Below are 19,265 nucleotides of genomic sequence, written 5' to 3'. Positions count from 1 at the left end.
TGTTCTAGTTTTGTGAAAAATACTGTTGGTATTTTGATGAGGATTGCATTGACTCTGAAGATTGCTTTGGGTAATAAAGACATTTTGATAATATTAATTCTTCCAATCCATGATCATGTTATATCTGTCAGTTTATTTTTGTCGTCCTCAATTGCTTTTTTCAATAAAATCTTCTTGCAGTTTTCACAGCAGGTCTTTACCCTACTGTTAAATTTATCCCTAGGTCTTGTCTTGTCTTGTCTTTTCTCTTATTTTATTTTATTTTGATGCAGTTTAAGTAAGATTGTTTTTTTCATTTCTCTTTCTGATCATTATTAGTATATAGAAATGCAACCAATTTCTGTATGTTACTTTTGTATTCTGGAACTTTACTGAATTCATTTATTAGTTCTAATAGTTTTTTTGATGGTCTTTACGGTTTTCTGTATATAGCATCAAGTCATCTGCAAATAGTGATAATTTTACTTCTTCCTTACCAGTTTGAATCAATTTGAGCCAATTTCTTTTTCTTATCGGATTACTATAGCTAGGGGTTCCAGTACTATGTTGCATAAACATGGCAAGACTGGGCATCCTTATCTTGTACCTCATCCTAGAGGAAAAGCTTTTAGTTTTACACCATTGAGCATGATGTTAGCTGTGGATTTGTCATATGTGGCTTTAGCATGTTGAGGTACATTCCTTCCAAAACCAGGGAGTTTTGATGGGAATTTTTAATTATAAATTGATGTTGAAAGAATGACCCAGGACAATCACTGGAGTGAGCACTGGAGATAAGGGCCACCACTCCTGCTGCAGGCTCTCCCTGCCACCTCCCCCAACCCCACCTTGGGCCTGGATAGTCCCACAGCATGATCTCCCTTCAGGGCCCACATACCAGGGTTATACTTCCAGCTGAGTTCTTGGCTTCATGGCTAGGACTCCAAGGAGGGCTGCTCAGACAAATACCTAAAGGACCTCGATTGGTTCACAAAGGCTACCTATCATGGTGTCTAGTGGCCAGGAGGATAAAAATGGATTGTTGATTTTTGCCAAGTGCTTTTTCTGCAATCATTTAGACATTCATATGATTTTTTTGTTATGTTCAGTTAGCCACTGTATAGTACATAATTAGTTTTTTCTTTTTTTTAAAGATTTTATTTATTTATTTATGCTGAGTGAAATAAGTCTTAATAAGATTAAGAGCGAGAGCGAGAGTGAGCACAGGCAGACAGAGTGGCAGGCAGAGTCAGAGGGAGAAGCAGGCTCCCTGCGGAGCAAGAAGCCCGATGTGGGACTCGATCCCAGGACACTGGGATCATGACCTGAGCCGGAGGCAGCTGCTTAACCAACCGAGCCACATAAGCATCCCCATAATTAGTTTTTGATGTAGTGTTCAATGATTCATTAGTTAAGTATAACACCCAGTGCTCAAGACAGAATGTTCATTTGATTTTTATCCTTTGTCTTGTTAATGTGGTGAATCACATTGATTGATTTGCAGATGGTGTACCATCCTTGCATCCCTGGAATATATCCCATTTGAACATGGTGTATGATCCCTTTAATGTAGTGGTGAATTTGGTTTGCTAACATTTTTCGAGGATCTTTGCATCTATGTTCATCAAGGATATTGGCCCAAAATCTTCTTTCTTTTGTGGTGTCTTTGTCTGATTTTAGTATTTTATGAGGTAATGCTATGAGGTAATGCTGGCCTCATAAAATGAGTTTGGAATTGTTACTTCCTCTTCAATTTTTTGGAATAGTTTGAGAAGGATAGCGGTGAACTCTACTTTAAATGGTTAGTAAAATTCACCTGTGAAGCTCTCTGGTCCTGGACTTTTGTTTTTTTGGGAGTTTTAAAATTAATGATTCAGTTTCATTACTTGCAGTTGGTCTATTTTGAGTTTCTATTTTTTCATGATTCAGTCTTGGAAGGTTGTGTGTTTCTAGGAATTTGTCCATTTCTCCTAGGTTTTCCAATTTGTTGGTATATAATTGTTTGTGGTAGTCTCTTATAATTCTTTGTATTTAGTGATGTCAGTTGCAACTTCTCTTTAGTTTCTTATGTTATTTATTTGGGTCCTCTTTTTTCCTTGTTAAGTCTTTTTCTCTTCATGAAGTTTACTGATTTTTGTCTATCTTTAAAAAAAAGACCTAGCTATTGTTTCATTGATCTTTTCTATTGTCCTTTTTTAAGTCTCTATTTCATTTATTTCTGCTCTGATCTTTATTATTTCCTTTCTTCTACTACCTTTGGACCCCCCTTTTTTTCTTTTTTAGTTCTTAAAAAAAAAAAGAAAATGGAATGTTTCTCTTTATTTTTTTTTTATTTTTTTTTAAAGATTTTATTTATTTATTTGAGAGAGACAGTGAGAGAGAGCATGAGCAAGGAGAAGGTCAGAGAGCGAAGCAGACTCCCCATGGAGCTGGGAGCCTGATGTGGGACTCGATCCCGGGACTCCAGGATCACGCCCTGAGCCGAAGGCAGTCGTCCAACCAACTGAGCCACCCAGGCGTCCCGGAATGTTTCTCTTTAAAAAAAAAAAAGAACTAAAAAGTTAGATTGTTTATCTTCTGATACAAGTCCGACATTCCCACTCAGCTTTACCTGTCCACTGGCGTCTTCTGCCCCCGTAGAGATCCAGATGTGTATAATTCTAATCTCAGGCTAATTTCATGGGTGATCGGAGTTCTTTGGTAGGTAATCAGCTCACTTTAGGGTACAGGTTGAAACGGCGCCTCCTCCTAATACCCTGCCATCTTGTCTCCTCCAAAAGTTAGATTGGTATTTGGGATTTTCTTATCTCTTGAAGTAGGTGTGTATCACTATGAACATCCCTCTTAGAACAGCTATTGCTATACTCCATAGATTTGGAAAGCTGTGTTTCTGTTTTAATTTGTCTCAAAGTATTGTTTTATTTTCTTTTTGATGTGTTCATTGACACAATGGTTGTTTAGTAGCTTGTTGTTTAGTCTTCAAATGTTGGCATTTTTTTCAGTTTTCTTCTCTTAATTGATGCCATTGTTATCAGAAAAGATGCTTGAAAAAAAAAAAAAAGAAAAGATGCTTGATATGGCTTAAGTCTTCTTGAATTTATTGAGACTTGTTTTATGGCCTAATATATAATTTATGGGTAACAGTGTTCCATGTGCACTTGAAGAGAATGTATATTCTGCAGTTTTTGGATGAAACATTCTGTATATTAAGCCCATTAGGTCTAATGTGTTGTTTAAAGTCAATGTTTCCTTATTGATTTTCTGCAAAAAGATCTATTCATTGATGAAAGTGGCACATTAAAGTCCCCAGTATTATTGTATTACTGCCAATTTCCCCCTTTTTGTCTATAAATATTTGCTTCATCTGTTTAGGTGCTCCTATGTTGATTGCATAAATATTTATGAATGTTCTATCCTCTTCTTGCATTGACCCCTTTATCAGTATATAGTGTCTTTGTCTTTTGTTATAGTCTTTGTTTGTTTAACGATTTTATTTATTTATTTAAGAGAGAGAACAAGCATGAGTGGGGGTAGGGGAGAAGCAGAGGAGGAGGGACAAGCAGACTCTGTGCTGAGTGCAGAGCCCAACATGGGGTTCGATCCCACAAACCTGAGATCATGACCTGAGCTGAAATCAAAGTAGTATGCTCAACAGACTGAGCCACCCATGTGTCCCCAGCCTTTCTTTTAAAGTTGTTTTTGTCAGATATGAGTATTGCTATTCCAACTTTCTTTTCCATTGGCATGGAATATCTTTTTCTATCTCTTCACTTTTGGTCTGTGTGTCATTATAGCTGATGTGAGTCTTAATTTCTTCATCTGTATCACAGGGGTTACTAACAGTACTTATCTCATAGGTCTATTTGAGCATTGTATGAAAAATGGAAGGCCATTAGGATAGTGCTGGAACATAGTAAGCACTTAATAAATATTAGCTATATTTGCTGATAATGGAGTACTACATGTAGTGATTAAAAGGAATGGACTAAGTCTATATATAAACATGGATTTATAGAAAAATATACTTTTCCTTCATTTATTCATTCAATAAATATTTACTGAGTGTCTACTATATTCCAGGCAGTCTTCTAGGTATTTGAGAATAGTAAGTGAACAAAACAAAGATCCTGCCGTCATGGATCTCGTATGCCAGAGGTAGGGAAACAGATGTAAAGTACAAAGAAATTATATGTTAGAAGGGGTAAGTGCTCTGGAAAAGGGAAAAGAGAAGTATAGTAAAGGTGGTGGGAATGCCAGAGTTAAGGGCAGGATGTTAGTTGAATGTTAAGTCAACAAAACAAATATGAGAAAATGTTAACAATTATAGCTCCAGATGGTAGGTATACAGATATTTGTTATATTATTTTTCCTTTTCTGTGTATTTAAAGTTTTTTTCTTGAAAATTCCTCTCCATGCTATGAGATAAAAAAAAATAATAATAATAAGGAGTCTTAAATATAAGGGGAGTTGGCTAAGAAGCAGAAAGGATTTGAAAAGGAGCTAAATAAGATCTATTTTTAAAAAAGAATCCAAAGGAAGTATTGGACTTTAAAAATCCAATAGAAATAGAGAAGAATAGAATCACAATACAGAAAATCAGAGAGTAATGTAGATGACAAATGTGATAATAAATATAATTAAATAAAACCGTAGTAATCACCAAAGCAATGATTACAAATAGAATAGCCCATATTTCTGAGTTGAAGACCTAAACAAAAGTGATTAAAAAAGATAAACTCAGTACTTAGACATATACTGGTAAGACTGCTGCAAAACCATTAACTACCCCAGCTTCCTTCATTCCTTTTTGTTAGGTGTGGCAACATGCCAACTAGAAAACCACATTTTCAAGGCTCTCTTGCCTCTTTCTTTCTTTTTTTTTTTTTTTAAAGATTTTATTTATTTATTTGACAGAGAGAAATCACAAGTAGATGGAGAGGCAGGCAGAGAGAGAGAGAAGGAAGCAGGCTCCCTGCTGAGCAGAGAGCCCGATGCGGGACTCGATCCCAGGACCCTGAGATCATGACCTGAGCCGAAGGCAGCAGCTTAACCCACTGAGCCACCCAGGCGCCCCTCTCTTGCCTCTTTCCACCATGCAGAATATGGATGTGAAAGCTGGAGCTGCAGTGGCATTCTGTACCCACTAGAAGGCACTGAATGGAGGCAGGAAGGAATGGAAGCCTTGTGCTAAGAAAGGTGGTAGATACCTGGGTCCATTGTTGACCTGGGTCCATACAATATCTCTGTATTTTTTATATGTAATATATACATTTTTAAAAGACACGGTTACCTGAGTTTTTTGCTAAATGCAACCAAACCCATGTCTAACTGGAACATATATGAATTATAAACATCTGTGGGAAAGGGCTGTAATCCACTTGTTCTCATTCAACCAAACTGTTAACGTGTGAAGACAACTGAAGGTCTTTCTCAGACACACAAGAGCTCTCAAAGTATATAACACCCATGTATCCTGACTCTGTGTAGATCTGAGGTAAAATTCAGGCAGCACAGCATCCAATCTGTGTAAACCTGGGCCAGTTATTTAACCACATGAAGGTTTAGTTTCTTTAAAAACTAGAGAAAATATTTACTTCATAAGATTGTTATAAAGATTAAGGAGAGATATTATATGCAAAATTCCTTGTGTAGTTCTTAGCAGTATTGAAAAGAAAATTTATTACAACAATCAAATTTAGCCCACCAGAAGAAGAATCAAAGACATCTAGAAAAGGATATCCTTGGGGCACCTGGCTGGCCTAGTCCATCGAGCATGTGACTCCTGATGTCAGGGTCATGAGTTCAAGCCTCATCTTGAGCATAGACCCTACTTAAATCATTTTACGTGGTATCGGTCAGAAATGTCTCTTCAGCAAGATAAGAAAATAAAAGTATAAATTATATAAAGGACAGGTTCATAACTACTGGATATAATTTAAAAAATGAGAAAATATGGGAAAAGAAGATAATGAAGAATTTATACATCAAGCTTAGTGGAACAAAACAGAAAGTCCAATAACCGACCTAGTTATTTGTTGTCATTTAGTACATTAAAAAAAAGTGTTTTAAAGCAATGGGGAATTGACAAAGTATTCTGTTAATAGGCTTGGGATAACCAGGTTTCCATGTGGAAGAAAAATCCAGTTAGATCCTTAGCCAATACAGCATATCAAAATAAAATTTTAGATGGATTGGGGAGCACAATGTAATAGAACAAAGATGAATATTTACATAAACCTGGGGTGGGAAAGACTTGTAAATGAATCATCAGAGGAAGAAAATAGAGAGTAAAAGATGGATACATGTGACTAGAAAAATTTCTGAAAGTTTAGACTTTTATGTTAGAGTTTATCATAAACAAAATTAAAAAGAAATCTATGTATTCAGTAAGAAGGAGGTAACGTTTACTAACAAAAGATATGAAAATGCAGTCCATAAAAGAGTATCTCTAAATGATCAGTACATGTAAAATAATCTTGCTGATAATCAAAAAGTTGGTACAAAGCAAATACTTAACTACAGGGCATTGGAAAAGTAAATTATGATACATCCAATTGAGTATTTATGTCATACTCATTAAAAATAATGTCATAGCAAGATATTTCATGACGTAGGAGAAAATTGCTTTGGAAATAAATTTGATGAAAACTTGGTATACTTTATATTATGCTTCTGTTTTTATGTAACAAAACCTCAGATAAAAAAGAAATTCTATCTACCTACCTACCTACCTACCTATCTATCTACTCAACTACCTATCTTTCTATTTCCTGGAAAGATCAAAGTGATAATAATTATTTTTAGATGGGAGAATATGAGAACCTCCCCATTTTTGTAGTTTTCTATTTAAAAATATTCTGCAGTGAATATATATTTCTTTGCTATTTAGAAAGGAAAATGTTTGTGTAGACAAAGACACAGGAGCCAGCTTGAAGGGATATCTATTGGCCAAATATGGGACACCTGAACATCATAAAGAATAAGGATGTTAAAGATTTAAAAGGGAAGGGGAAAGAAAGCTCCTCTTCACAAGACAATGCCATGAAGTAAATATAGAAGAAATTACATAATGAAGAAAATCAACATTCTGCAGTTCTTAATGTAATAGTCAATTCAGGTAATGGTTGGCAACGAGAGTAAAGATCATTGAGGGGAAGTTTGGTGGACAACAGGATCATTACATGGGGTCTCACAGTGTCACCACCCACCCCCCATCCCAGCCCTCCTGCCCTGATGTTACCTAATATTACAAGGGAAGCAATGTTCCTTTACAGAGGAGAGAGTTGGTCGATACCACCTTTTAGCCACGTGACCACACTGAACATGACAGCACAAACTGTTATGATGTGCAAATGGAAGTATACAAACATTACCTCTGTACTTTCCTTCCAAAAATGTATGTGAGGAAACCATCAGAAAAACTCAGAATGGAGGGTATTCTAAAGCCAACTGATTGGAACTCTTCAAAAAGGGAAACCAAAGAGGGCAAGAGGACAGTTGTAGATTAAAAGAAAGTTTCAAGCTTTATTACAAAGCTGTGATCACCAAGACAGCATGGTACTGGCATAAAAACAGACACATAGACCAGTGGAACAGAGTAGAGAGCCCTGATATGGACCCTCAACTCTATGGTCAATTAATCTTTGACAAAACAGGAAAAAATATACAGTGGAAAAAAGACAGTCTCTTCAATAAATGGTGCTGGGAAAACTGGACAGCTATATGTAGAAGAATGAAACTCGACCATTCTCTTACACCGTACACAAAGATCAACTCAAAATGGATAAAAGACCTCAATGTGAGACAGGAATCCATCAGAATCTTAGAGGAGAACATAGGCAGTAATCTCTTTGATATCAGCCACAGCAACTTCTTTCAAGATACGTCTCCAAAGGCAAAGGAAACAAAAGCAAAAATAAACTTCTGGGACTTCATCAAAATCAAAAGCTTCTGCACAGCAAAGGAAACAGTCAAAAAAACAAAGAGGCAACCCACGGAATGGGAGAAGATATTTGCAAATGACAGTTCAGACAAAAGGTTGATATCCAGGATCTATAATGAACTCCTCAAACTCAACCCACACGAAACAGACAAACACATCAAAAAATGGGCAGAAGATATGAACAGACACTTCTCCAATCAAGACATACAAATGGCTATCAGACACATGAAAAAATGCTCATCATCATTAGCCCTCAGGGAGATTCAAATTAAAACCACATTGAGATATCACCTTACACCAGTTAGAATGGCCAAAATTAACAAAACAGGAAACAACATGTGTTGGAGAGGATGTGGAGAAAGGGGAACCCTCTTACACTGTTGGTGGGAATGCAGGTTGGTGCATCCTCTTTGGAGAACAGTGTGGAGATTCCTCAAGAAATTAAAAATAGAGCTTCCCTATGACCCTGCCATCGCACTCCTGGGTATTTACCCCAAAGATACAGATGTCGTGAAAAGAAGGGCCATCTGTACCCCAATGTTTATAGCAGCAATGGCCACAGTCGCCAAACTATGGAAAGAACCAAGATGCCCTTCAACGGATGAATGGATAAGGAAGATGTGGTCCATATACACTATGGAGTATTATGCCTCCATCAGAAAGGATGAATACCCAACTTTTGTAGCAACATGGACGGGACTGGAAGAGATTATGCTGAGTGAAATAAGTCAAGCAGAGAGAGTCAATTATCATATGGTTTCACTTATTTGTGGAGCATAACCAATAGCATGGAGGACAAGGGGCGTTAGAGAGGAGTAGGGAATTTGGGTAAATTGGAAGGGGGGGTGAACCATGAGAGACTATGGACTCTGAAAAACAGTCTGAGGGGTGTGAAGTGGCGGGGGGGTGGGAGGTTGGGGTACCAGGTGGTGGGTATTATAGAGGGCACAGCTTGCATGGAGCACTGGGTGTGGTGAAAAAATAATGAATACTCTTTTTCTGAAAATAAATAAATTGGAAAAAAAAAAAAGACAGCGAAGAGGGGTGTCTGGGTGGCTCAGTCACTTAAGCATCTGCCTTCGGCTCAGGTCATGATCTCACAGTTCTGGAATTGAGTCCCACATCTGGCTCCTTGCTCAGTGGAGAGCCTGCTTCTCCCTCAGTCTGCCACTCCCTCTGTTTGTGCTCTCTCTCTGACAAATCTTAAAAAAATAAATAAAAGACACCAAAGAGATATAAAACCAGATGCAGTATTGAACCTATGAAAGGCACTATTGGGACCATCAGGGAAATTTAAAAATTTTAAATTAAAAAAATTCTATTAACATCAGCTATGATAAATTTGTGTTCACTCGTGTTATTGCAGTTATGCAGGAGAATGTCTTTGTTCATAGGAGATACCTGACAAGGAGTTTAGGAGGAAAGTGTCACAATGTCTGCAAGTTAATTTTTGAATGATTCATCAACAGTTCGCATGTGAAAGAGAAAATAATTGAGGCCAACTGTTGACAAATGGTGACTGGAGATGAAGGGCAAGCAATGTTGATTGAATTATTCTTTTGACTATTTCTAAGGGTTTGAACACCTAAATAGGAAAGTTTACAGGGGGAAAGTTCAGGTGGAAATAAAAAGGATAAAGAAAAGTAGAATACATGAGACATAAGGGATATGGCATCCAGGTACAATGTGTGGATCTTGTTGGCTCTCGCTTCCAAAAATCAACCCTAGGGACATATTTATGAGAGAATCAGGGAAATCTGAACACTGATGGGATGTTTGGTGAAATGAAGTATGAAGCAGGTGAAATGAGGTTGGCTGTGATAATTGTGTGGTTTTTTGGTTTGTTTTTTTTTGAGAGAGTGAGCACATGTGCAGGAGGGAGGGGCAGAAGCAGAGGGAGAGAGAGAATCTTAAGTAGGCTCTACCCCTAGCTCAGAGCTGTCTGTGGATCTCGATCTCACAACCCTGAGGTCATGACCTGAGCCAAAATCAAGAGTCAGATGCTTTGCCGATGGAGCCACCCAGGTAAATGCCCTTGCTGTGATGATTGTTGAACCTGGGTCATAGGTCCACAGGAGGTGACTGTATTAGTCTGTCTGATTGTATTATCCTGTCTACTTTTGCATGTTGGGAGACTTCCATAGAAAAGTTGAGGGTGCAACTCACAATTACATAGTAACGTTGGACTTTGTCAGCGAGTGAGTGACCAATAGATAGCTAAATACGTTCTTATGGGTATTTGTTATTAAATAAAAAATTACACAGAAGAGTGATAAGTTTGAAATCAAAGATTAGTACCCGAATTTCTCTCATAGCAGTGATTTTCAGTGAGTTGCAGGGGGAGCTGTGGAAGTGAAAGTTATGTGGAAGTAATTGTCTTTCCATTTTTTCCTTTTCTCTTATTTTCATCCTCTTCATTTACCCAATGCATGAGGCTCCTGACCATAAACAAAGCTAGAGCTGATGCACTGTCCTCATCACTTCTGAAGCCAATGGAATGGTATTTATTGCTTTCACCTATGTTTCAGAAATTCAAGATTTGTCTGTTTCATCAGTTCTTTATGTAGCTAGGAGAGCTTTTATTGTCCTGAAGATTCCAGATGCCACTGTACCTGCCAGTGCTAATTTGCATTCAGCTGAAGGTAAAAACAAGGTTTTTAGGAATGATCATTCAGGAAGATCACACAGACAAATCTCCCACTGGCCCCCAGCCTCCCCAGGTTCTGTGAGAGCTGTAAAGGTGAAAACGCTCATATTTTTGCCTGCCTGTTGGTTAGGAGGACCAGTGAGGCTATATAGTCAGATATCTCTCAGGAAATGATGAGCAGTGGTCTAGCCCCATGGAGGCCCTGAACAATGTAACTTTTACTCTAGGGCAGAATTTTACAATGGAGGGCAGTAGTTTCTTTGTCTTGTGTGTGTGTGTTTTGTTTTCTGAAATAGGATTGAAATAAAGTGTGAATTGGACATTCATGTCTTAAAGCTTTTTTAAAGGAAACATTAGAGAGTGAGAATCTTAACTTCCAATAGATAATATAAGCCTTAAAGAGGAAAACAAAAGTAGACAAGGCTATGTACACGAGAAGAAAAATTCAACTCTGAAAATGGTAAAAGACCGCAATGAAACCTATGACTGGCATAGGTCAAAACAAACAAAAACAAACAAAACCAGATTTAGAAGGGTAGCAAATCTGGAGCCAAAAAGAAAAACAAAACAAAACTCTTGGAACCAATATTCATAACTTTGCTTAACTTAGTATATATACAAAGATAAGGAAAATAAGTTATGCACTATTATTGAACTTCTGAATGCAGCTTTCATTATTTAGACTAGAGAACATTATTGAAAATAATTTAGGAACTGTAAAATAGCCACAAATATAAAATACACACGGACTTAGGGCTGCTTTTAAAGATTTATTTATTTGAGAGAGAGAGAGAGAGTGTGTGTGTGTGTGTGTGTGTGTGTGTGCAGACAGGGGGCAGAGGGAGAGAGACTCCAGCCAGCTCAGCACTGAGCCCAGTCTCATGACCCTGACTCTATGACCTGAGCTGAAATCAGGAGTCAGTTGCTTAATCCGCGGCGCCACCCAGGCTCCTCTTAGTGCTGCCTTTAGATTTTTTCCTAAGGTGTTGTCACAATCACTGTTTGCCTTGGAGGTTAAAATTTGGACTTACAATTTGGGCTTTTCGGCTTGAGTATCTTTAAAGTCAAATAAAAGATGTACATGTAAATGAGGAAAACTGGTTTCATTAAACCTCCTTCATACTTTTCTTTTGTGTCACTCTCTGCATCCGTGGTAGAGTTTAAGTGGCCGCCTTTCCTTTTCACCTCTCCCGTGGTTTAGTTCCCTCCCCTTTCACTGGGGGCCCCCACAGCACCTTGCTTTGAGCAGCAGAACGTGGCCGGAACCTAACTGCTTGCACTCCTGCCCTCTGAATGACTGGGGTGTGTGAAGAGGCCTGGGTTAGCCTCCCTGAGGTCGGGAGACCACACGGATCGAAAGGCAGCCACACCTGAACGGATGAGGCCCACGGAGAAGACTCAGCCTGTCCCTTGTCAGATGACTGTGGCTGTGTGAATGGTCCCAGGCAAGACAGGCAGAAATGCCCCCATGAGCCCAACCCAAACTGCTGATCCATGAACTCAGGTCATTACCTTTCCACGCAACAGGCTCCTTAAGCTGGGAGCCCTATCGGGAATCACTCTGATCATCCGTTCCCACTTTAAGAATCCCACATCCCTTTGATGATCTCTTCTCATCTGACTGGTTTCCATGGTTTTCAGACCTGGTCCCTCTTTTCTGGACCTAGTCCAGCTTAGCAAATCTCTCTTATATTGTGTAGCACTCCGAATGGAAAACCGCTGCAAATATGATTTGCCCCTTTTAACTTGCTCTTATTTTTCCCCTAGAGCTCCGTTCTCGTAACAGGCCCTGAAGCCTGAACTTTACTGTTCGTGGTTTTAAACCCCTTCTCCAGCCGCGGAATTTTCTCATGTCTCAGGATCCAAGTCCAGTGGGGTCGCCTTTTAATCTTTCGCTGTCTGAACTTGTTCCCGACCCCAAGTTCTCTTGTCCTTCATCTGTACAGCTCTTTACACTGACTGTGAGGTCGTCTGTGTCTGGCTCCTTGGCTAGGCTGTGAATTCCTTGAAAGCAGCTATTTTGTTTTCTTTTGGTACCTTAACTCTTCACCCTGTACTGGCATATATTAAAGGCTCAGTAAATGTTTAATGAGTTGGATAATTATCTAATATTCTCTGGTTATTAAAATACATCATCTTCTCGCCTACATTTTTCCATAAGGCCATGAGAGACACCATCAGATTCCTGTTTAAATCAAGATGTGAGATTATGCACATTGAATGTTTCCATTTACTGACTCAGCCCATCAGCTATGCTGTGTTCTTTTTAAATGCTATCAAGCCTGCTGAAGCATCTTGACAGAGATGTTTGTTTTCTGTTTCTGGAATGTGTTCACTCATTCTTGAACACTGAGGTGTTTGCTTTATTTTGGTTTTTCATCTCTTTCACTCACTGCCATACGAATTCCCTTGCAGTAATTTCAAGATTACATACACCCTCCAGCATATTTTACTATGTGGCACATCTACCCCTGGGGTTGGTAAGTTTGATCATGTGCGTTATAACTATTAATACAATAATAGTACTTCACACTGTCAACGTGCCTCACCATTTGCAAAACTTTTCCCCAGATCTGCTCTCATCTGAGCCTCACTCGAAACTCCATTTCATAGGTGGTGACACTTATCTGTGGTTTTCGGTCAGGGAAATGCTTAGAGAGAGAGAGGTCACCTGAATGGATAGAGAAGAGTCTAGAATTCAACCCAAGCCTTTCAGAGCAATTTAGGAGCTTATGTAAGATCGGGGCTCTGGTGCCTTACACATACCCTGCTCCATCCTGATCAAGGAGAGCTCTTCCTCGCAGAGAAGGACAAACATACAACAGTTGAGCAGCTCTGCTTTCTCCTTGCATTTCCTGTCCTTGTCATTCTCCAACCTTTTTTCCTTTTTATTCCTGCCCCCCCCTTTTAAAAGATATTTATTTATTTATTTATTTATTTGACAGAGAGATGAAGTAGAACACAAGTAGGCAGAGCGGCAGGCAGAGAGAGAGAGAAGGAGGGAGAAGCAGACTCACCGCTGAGCAGAGAGCCTGACGTGGGGCTCAATCCCAGGACCCTGCAATCACGATCTGAGTCGAAGGCAGCCACTTAACCGACTGAGCCACCCAGGCACCCCTGTTCTGAGCATATCCATTTGGTCCTATGTTCTGTTTGCTTGCTGAATTTTTGTTGGTGCCACAGGGATGAAGGAAAGAAACGGACACTCGTTGCGTTGGGCACTGCACCCGTGACTCCCCATGTTATCAGATCAGTGTGGTAATCTAGCAGGATGGGGGAATCATCCTTCATTTCTAAAGATGATGAGACGAGGCTCAGAGATTTACCCAGTTACTACCTCCCATCATATCTACCTTCTCCCCAAATTGTCTGAATAAGGATTTTTTTAATTTTTTTAAAGTATTTTATTTATTTATTTGACACAGAGAGAGATCACAAGTAGGCAGAGAGGCAGGCAGAGAGAGAGGGGGAAGCAGGCTCCCTGCTGAGCAGAGCCCGATGTGGGGCTCAATCCCAGGACCCTGAGACCATGACCTGAGCTGAAGGCAGAGGCTTAACCCACTGAGCCACCCAGGCACCCCTGAATAAGGATTTTAAGTGGAAATCTCTTCTCTTGGAAGTGATTTCGTGCAGAATTTAATAGCTTTTTAATTGTTTTCCTTTGTTTTAAAGGGGACACTCCTTTTCCTTTTTTCTGTGACATTTTCATATTTCGAGAGTGTGAGAGTAGTTTAAGAAGGCCTGGGGAAGGCTGGCTCTACCTCTTGCCTTCCAGTGTGCTTATTCTCACTTGGTGTAGGTCACTGATAAGATGTAAACTGTTACCTGGATAGGGGTTGTACACACACGCAGCCCTTTTATCCGCCTCTCCTACATCAGCAAGAACTAGTGTCTCAGGTGGGTCATTACAGAGACCAGAGCTCCAAGGAGCTGGGATTTGCGGGACAGGTGAGAGATGGGGGGAAGGGCAGGGCTGCCTCGTGTGAAGGACTGGTACCTTCTAGAAATGATAAACATCTCTCTCCTTAAATTGAGTTTCAACAACATACAATCTGGTGGCCTCATAATTACAAGCTGCTGAATGTTGGCAATGGAAGGAAATAATCTCTATAATGGCTGTGCATAATCATAAAGCAATCTCTTATTTCCCCACTTTCTAGACAATTGCAACACGACTTTCCCAGGGCCCTGATTTTCAGCACGGATGACTATTTCTTCAGGGAAGACGGTGCCTATGAGTTCAATCCCGACTTCCTGGAGGAAGCGCATGAGTGGAACCAGAAAAGAGGTGACAAATTCCTTTCCAAATTCCCCGGGAAATCCTATTGTGCACATAGATCGTAGCTGCTGCAAAATGAATACGTTTTCGAGAAGGAGCGTAATCAAAAGTTCTGCCATTTTCCCCTGCGCTCCCAAACAGAATGTCAGAGCATAAACTCCCTAGATTCCAGGAAAAAGAAAATGATTGGTAATGGGTTCTGAAATATGTGGCACTAAAGTTGTGTAATGAGGACACCTGTGATAAGAAAATAACAAAATATGGAGTACGTTCACCCTTCTGATTGTTGCATGTTGTTCACTGTTATGTAACATTGTGTTGCAGCCAGAAAAGCAATGAGGAATGGCATATCCCCCATTATTATTGATAATACCAACCTCCACGCCTGGGAAATGAAGCCCTATGCAGTCATGGTAGGAAGAAGCATCATTCTGAATTTTCAGTTATGGACATTTTGTGAGAAAGTTGCAGCATTTGTTCTTTCCTCTTCTTCTGATCTGCCATGATCTCATCTTTATTAATCGTAGCTCTCTCAGGGTGCAGGTAAAGAGGTTTTCTTTTAGTGTTTCTCTGTTGTTCAATGGCTGAAATTCACCGAGATGCTAATATCACCTCAGGGTACGTTTTTAAATCCTCCTTGGTCCCAATTCTTGTGAATTCTTCTGTCTTGATTGTTTTCCCAAGGGGAGATATACGTGCACAGGAGCGCCCTCTGAGACTTGCAGAGAAACTGGATGGACTATGCTAGCCGAGTGGTGGATGATAATAAGACACTTTTCCGTCTTTGGCAAGACAGGGATTTCAGTGCTGGGTGGTGTTGCCGTGGGAGAGTCTGGGCCACTTTTTTTATTTGTTTATTTATTTTGGGGGGTTTAAGAACAGATTGAGGGTTAGCACTGTAAAGGATATTAGAATATAAATATACAAAGATAACAACTCAGCTCTCTATTGTCGGAATAGGAAAGAACAGTAAGATGAATAAAACATTGTGCGTATTTTTAATTTTGAAATATATCTGATTTTTTTTTTCAGACGTATTTCACCTCTTATGGTAATAAGTTTCACTTCCTATGGGGTATATACACCGGAGAAAAGACCCTGAGACACACAGGGCAGGAAGAAGACAGCTGAGTAGTGTCATTTTGTCACATACAGTCCCCACTTGGCTAACTGTAAAGGGAATATCTCTGAAATGGGGCTTGTGGCCCATCTATTTGTGGCTTCTTTTTAATTTGGGGGCAAAGTAGCTTCTATACAGGTGCGCTTTTCTCGAATTGTACGTCCATCAGGGTAACTTGGGCCCAGCCTGTGGGACCTTGGGTCGATGTAGGAAGGAAGGAACAACAGCTTTGTGGTTACTTCAGTTTGTGGACCAAGAGTCCACTTGGTAGAGAAATGAACAGGAACACGAATAGTCTAATTCAGGCATGACTCAAAACAAAAGTTAATGGAGAGTGGCTTGAGGGAGGACATTTTCCTTTCTTATTTTGTATTATCTGGAATGTACAATCTTTTTCAGCCATCCATAGCTATTAGACCCAGAAATCAGATATTTTCCATGTATGATATTTGAATCCTTCTCTAACTAGGAGTCCATCTCAAGAATGAAGAGGAAATCTTTTTACTTTGCTCTTTTCATTCTGTGTTTTAGAACACAATAAACAATAATGAAGTTCAATTCCGAGATAAAAAAAAAGTAGTAGTCAATTTATGAAAGCAAAGAATAATTGGATGTTTATATGGAAATTGTAATCATTTTCTAAACTCGAGAAAAATGGGGCACAAGTACACTGAGCCAAACTGTGTTGCATAGAGGGGAAAGTTCCTTTTGGCAGGAAGAGTTTGTAAAAAGTACGGGAAAATCACTTTTCTTTCATAAGCTCTGTTCCTGTGGAACCCTCACTTTCTAATCAAGGTGTGAGGGATGGGACAGAGCATTTGACAGAAGAAACTCTATGAAAATCATATTAGGGACTTTGAGAAGCCACTGAATGCATTTCTCATACCAATGACTAGGATTTTACAATGAGTTCAGCTATCTAATTTTTTTTTAAATGTCCAAAACAAAGAACCATTATACTTTTCCTACATAGTAGATAAAATGGACTAAAATTTATCACTGGAACCATAATAAAATCTGAGAGTGGCTAAGTATGGAAATGAACCAACTGTACTTGTTAAGATAAACTCAGGCCTTGGATTTCTGGTAAAAACAGAGGAATTGTAGAAAGGATTTGTAGTAAATGTGAAATGGCAGCATAAACATTCCCAAACATACATACCATGTCTTCAATGTTTTATGTACTTTTGAAAAATCAGGCACTTGAAAATAACTATGAAGTTATATTCCGAGAACCTGACACTCGCTGGAAATTCAACGTTCAAGAGTTAGCAAGGTACTTCTTTGTTTTTCTAGTTCCTCATTATGTATCCTGCTATTTTCAGGTATTTCAGACCGAACAAAAGAATCTTTTCAGGCTGGAAATGGACATGGTAGTTTTCAGGCCAGAAATGGTAATTCTTGGAAATTGATAACTTTGGCATTATTAATGTGAAGACTTTAGTTTTGGGTCAGTTTTCTAATATAATGCTAAATGCTAAACCATGGCTTGGACTTAGTCCTTTTAAAGGACACATTTAACTTTCTGCTGAAATGCTTCTTCATTAATGAGCGTTTGAAAGCACTTTTCTCTGCATGGGATTGCACATGTCAGTGGTGTTTCTGCGTTTAGGCTAAATAAAGATCTTTAGTTGTTCAACAGTCTGTGGTTCATTTACGGTCTAGATGCTGCTTCTAATTTATAAAGCAATACGTGTCCAAGTAATACTAACTTGACTGAGTGCATGAGTTCTGATGTTCACTATCTGTGTTACGAGATAATGCCAGTGATTTAAAGTGATCAGTGAGATCAGAATTTACTTTTTAGGAATAAGGCTAGTTCATTCTATGGTTACAAGCAGTTAGCATTTCCAGAGTGGGCCTGTGGCCCACCCCCATCAGGACTGCTTGAGGGGGTTGTTGAAATCCTTGTTCACTGCCTGGCCTTCTTCAGAGAATCTCTGGTGATTGCATTTCAAGCTATATCCCCAGTGGATTCTCATGCCCACTTGAATGTAAGATTATTTTAATTAGCATCTAGAAGTGTCTAGGACTGACTGACACGAATTGATTATGGAGATATGCATGATTAACTGAAAAATATATAATAAAAAGGGCTCCCGGTGTTCTTTTATGTCTTGAGGCACCAAATTGAGATTTCGAGAAATAAGCCTTGGTGAAGCTCTTACTCTTTGCTAGCCTCAGGGCGGAATGCAAAATAGCCGTGGAGCCTGAAAGATAACTCCTTAAGGAGACTTTAGGCTTCTGTGAGAGTTAAATCCAGAGAGGAGGGAGTGTATCTCTATGTAAAATACAAGTAACTCCTTTGGATAATACGCTGCCTTAAGTAAATGTTTGCATTTGTTCTCACGTAGAAGAAACATTCATGGAGTCCCCAGAGAAAAAATACACCGAATGAAGGAACGGTATGAACACGATGTTACCTTTCACAGCGTGCTTCATGCAGAAAAGCCCGGAAGAATGAACAGAAACCAGGACAGGAATAACGCCTCACCTTCCAACGGCGCACGATACTGGAATCCGTACGCTGAGTTTCCCAACCGGAGGGCTCATGGGGGCTTCACAAATGAGGGCTCCTTTAACAGAAGAGGTGGCTGTCACCATGGATATTAGAGGCCTAACTTACATGCAATCGAAATTTTCCTAAATCAGTTTTTACTGCAAATTTTGGTATTTATTCTTTGTTCGGTTTTCCTCAGAGCTCTAATTCCAGTGTAAATAGTCGGACCTGAAAGTTTTTGAGCAGAAGTCATTATACTCATCTTCAACAAGCATTTGTTACAGTGATCCTATATGCATGGTCTGATGCTGGGAATTCTGCTGACTTGATTAAACAAAGTCCCTTTCCCTAGGGAGACCAGAAATTGGAAACAGAAACCTGAGAACGGACCCATGCACATACGCAGTCATCTAAGTTCGATATAGTACCACTTTCTCTGAAGTAATCTACTTTTCCAGGAAATTCATCTTCATCAGGAAAGTTGGAAAGGTGGGGGAGAAGTGGGAGGCAGGAAAAATATTAGTGCCATTGCTACTTTGATAATCTATGTATCCCAAAATGTGAGATGTGTGGCTGTCATGATGATACTGATTTTCCCTTAAAACGCACATGCCAGAGAGCATACATCTAAGGGAATATTGTCCTTCAAAGTAGATACTTGGGGAAATTATTCCTTTATTCTAGTGATGTGTCATTGTTAAAAATATTGGATCCTTCTTTTAAATTTTTTTTTTTAGAGACAGAGAGTGAGAGAGCAGGGGAGGGGCAGAGGAAGAGGGAGAGAGTGTCTTAACATGC

At 39.3% G+C, this 19,265-nt stretch overlaps 1 protein-coding gene across 3 annotated transcripts in view; it reads left to right on the top strand.

Annotated features, from left to right (window-relative positions):
* Positions 1-19,251, top strand: part of N4BP2L1 (NEDD4 binding protein 2 like 1) — a 36,252-nt gene extending 17,001 nt beyond the window's left edge. Inside the window, exons 2-5 of one of the 3 annotated variants that reach the window (XM_044249564.1) lie at positions 14,729-14,856; positions 15,172-15,260; positions 17,167-17,243; positions 18,322-19,251. In XM_044249564.1, the coding sequence (XP_044105499.1) occupies positions 14,729-14,856; positions 15,172-15,260; positions 17,167-17,243; positions 18,322-18,580 (553 nt within the window). In that variant the 3' untranslated portion in view covers positions 18,581-19,251. Of the gene's footprint in view, positions 1-14,728; positions 14,857-15,171; positions 15,261-17,166; positions 17,244-17,292; positions 17,362-18,321 lie in introns of all 3 variants that reach the window. The other 2 variants (XM_044249565.1, XM_044249566.1) reach the window with 2 other exon arrangements.
* The last annotated feature ends 14 nt before the right edge of the window (positions 19,252-19,265 follow it).

The sequence above is a fragment of the Neovison vison genome, chromosome 5, assembly GCF_020171115.1.
Source record: "Neovison vison isolate M4711 chromosome 5, ASM_NN_V1, whole genome shotgun sequence".
Classification (NCBI taxonomy): Eukaryota; Metazoa; Chordata; class Mammalia; order Carnivora; family Mustelidae; genus Neogale; species Neogale vison.
Note: the sequence above shows the minus strand (reverse complement) of the source record. Positions and strands in the feature narration are given on the sequence as shown.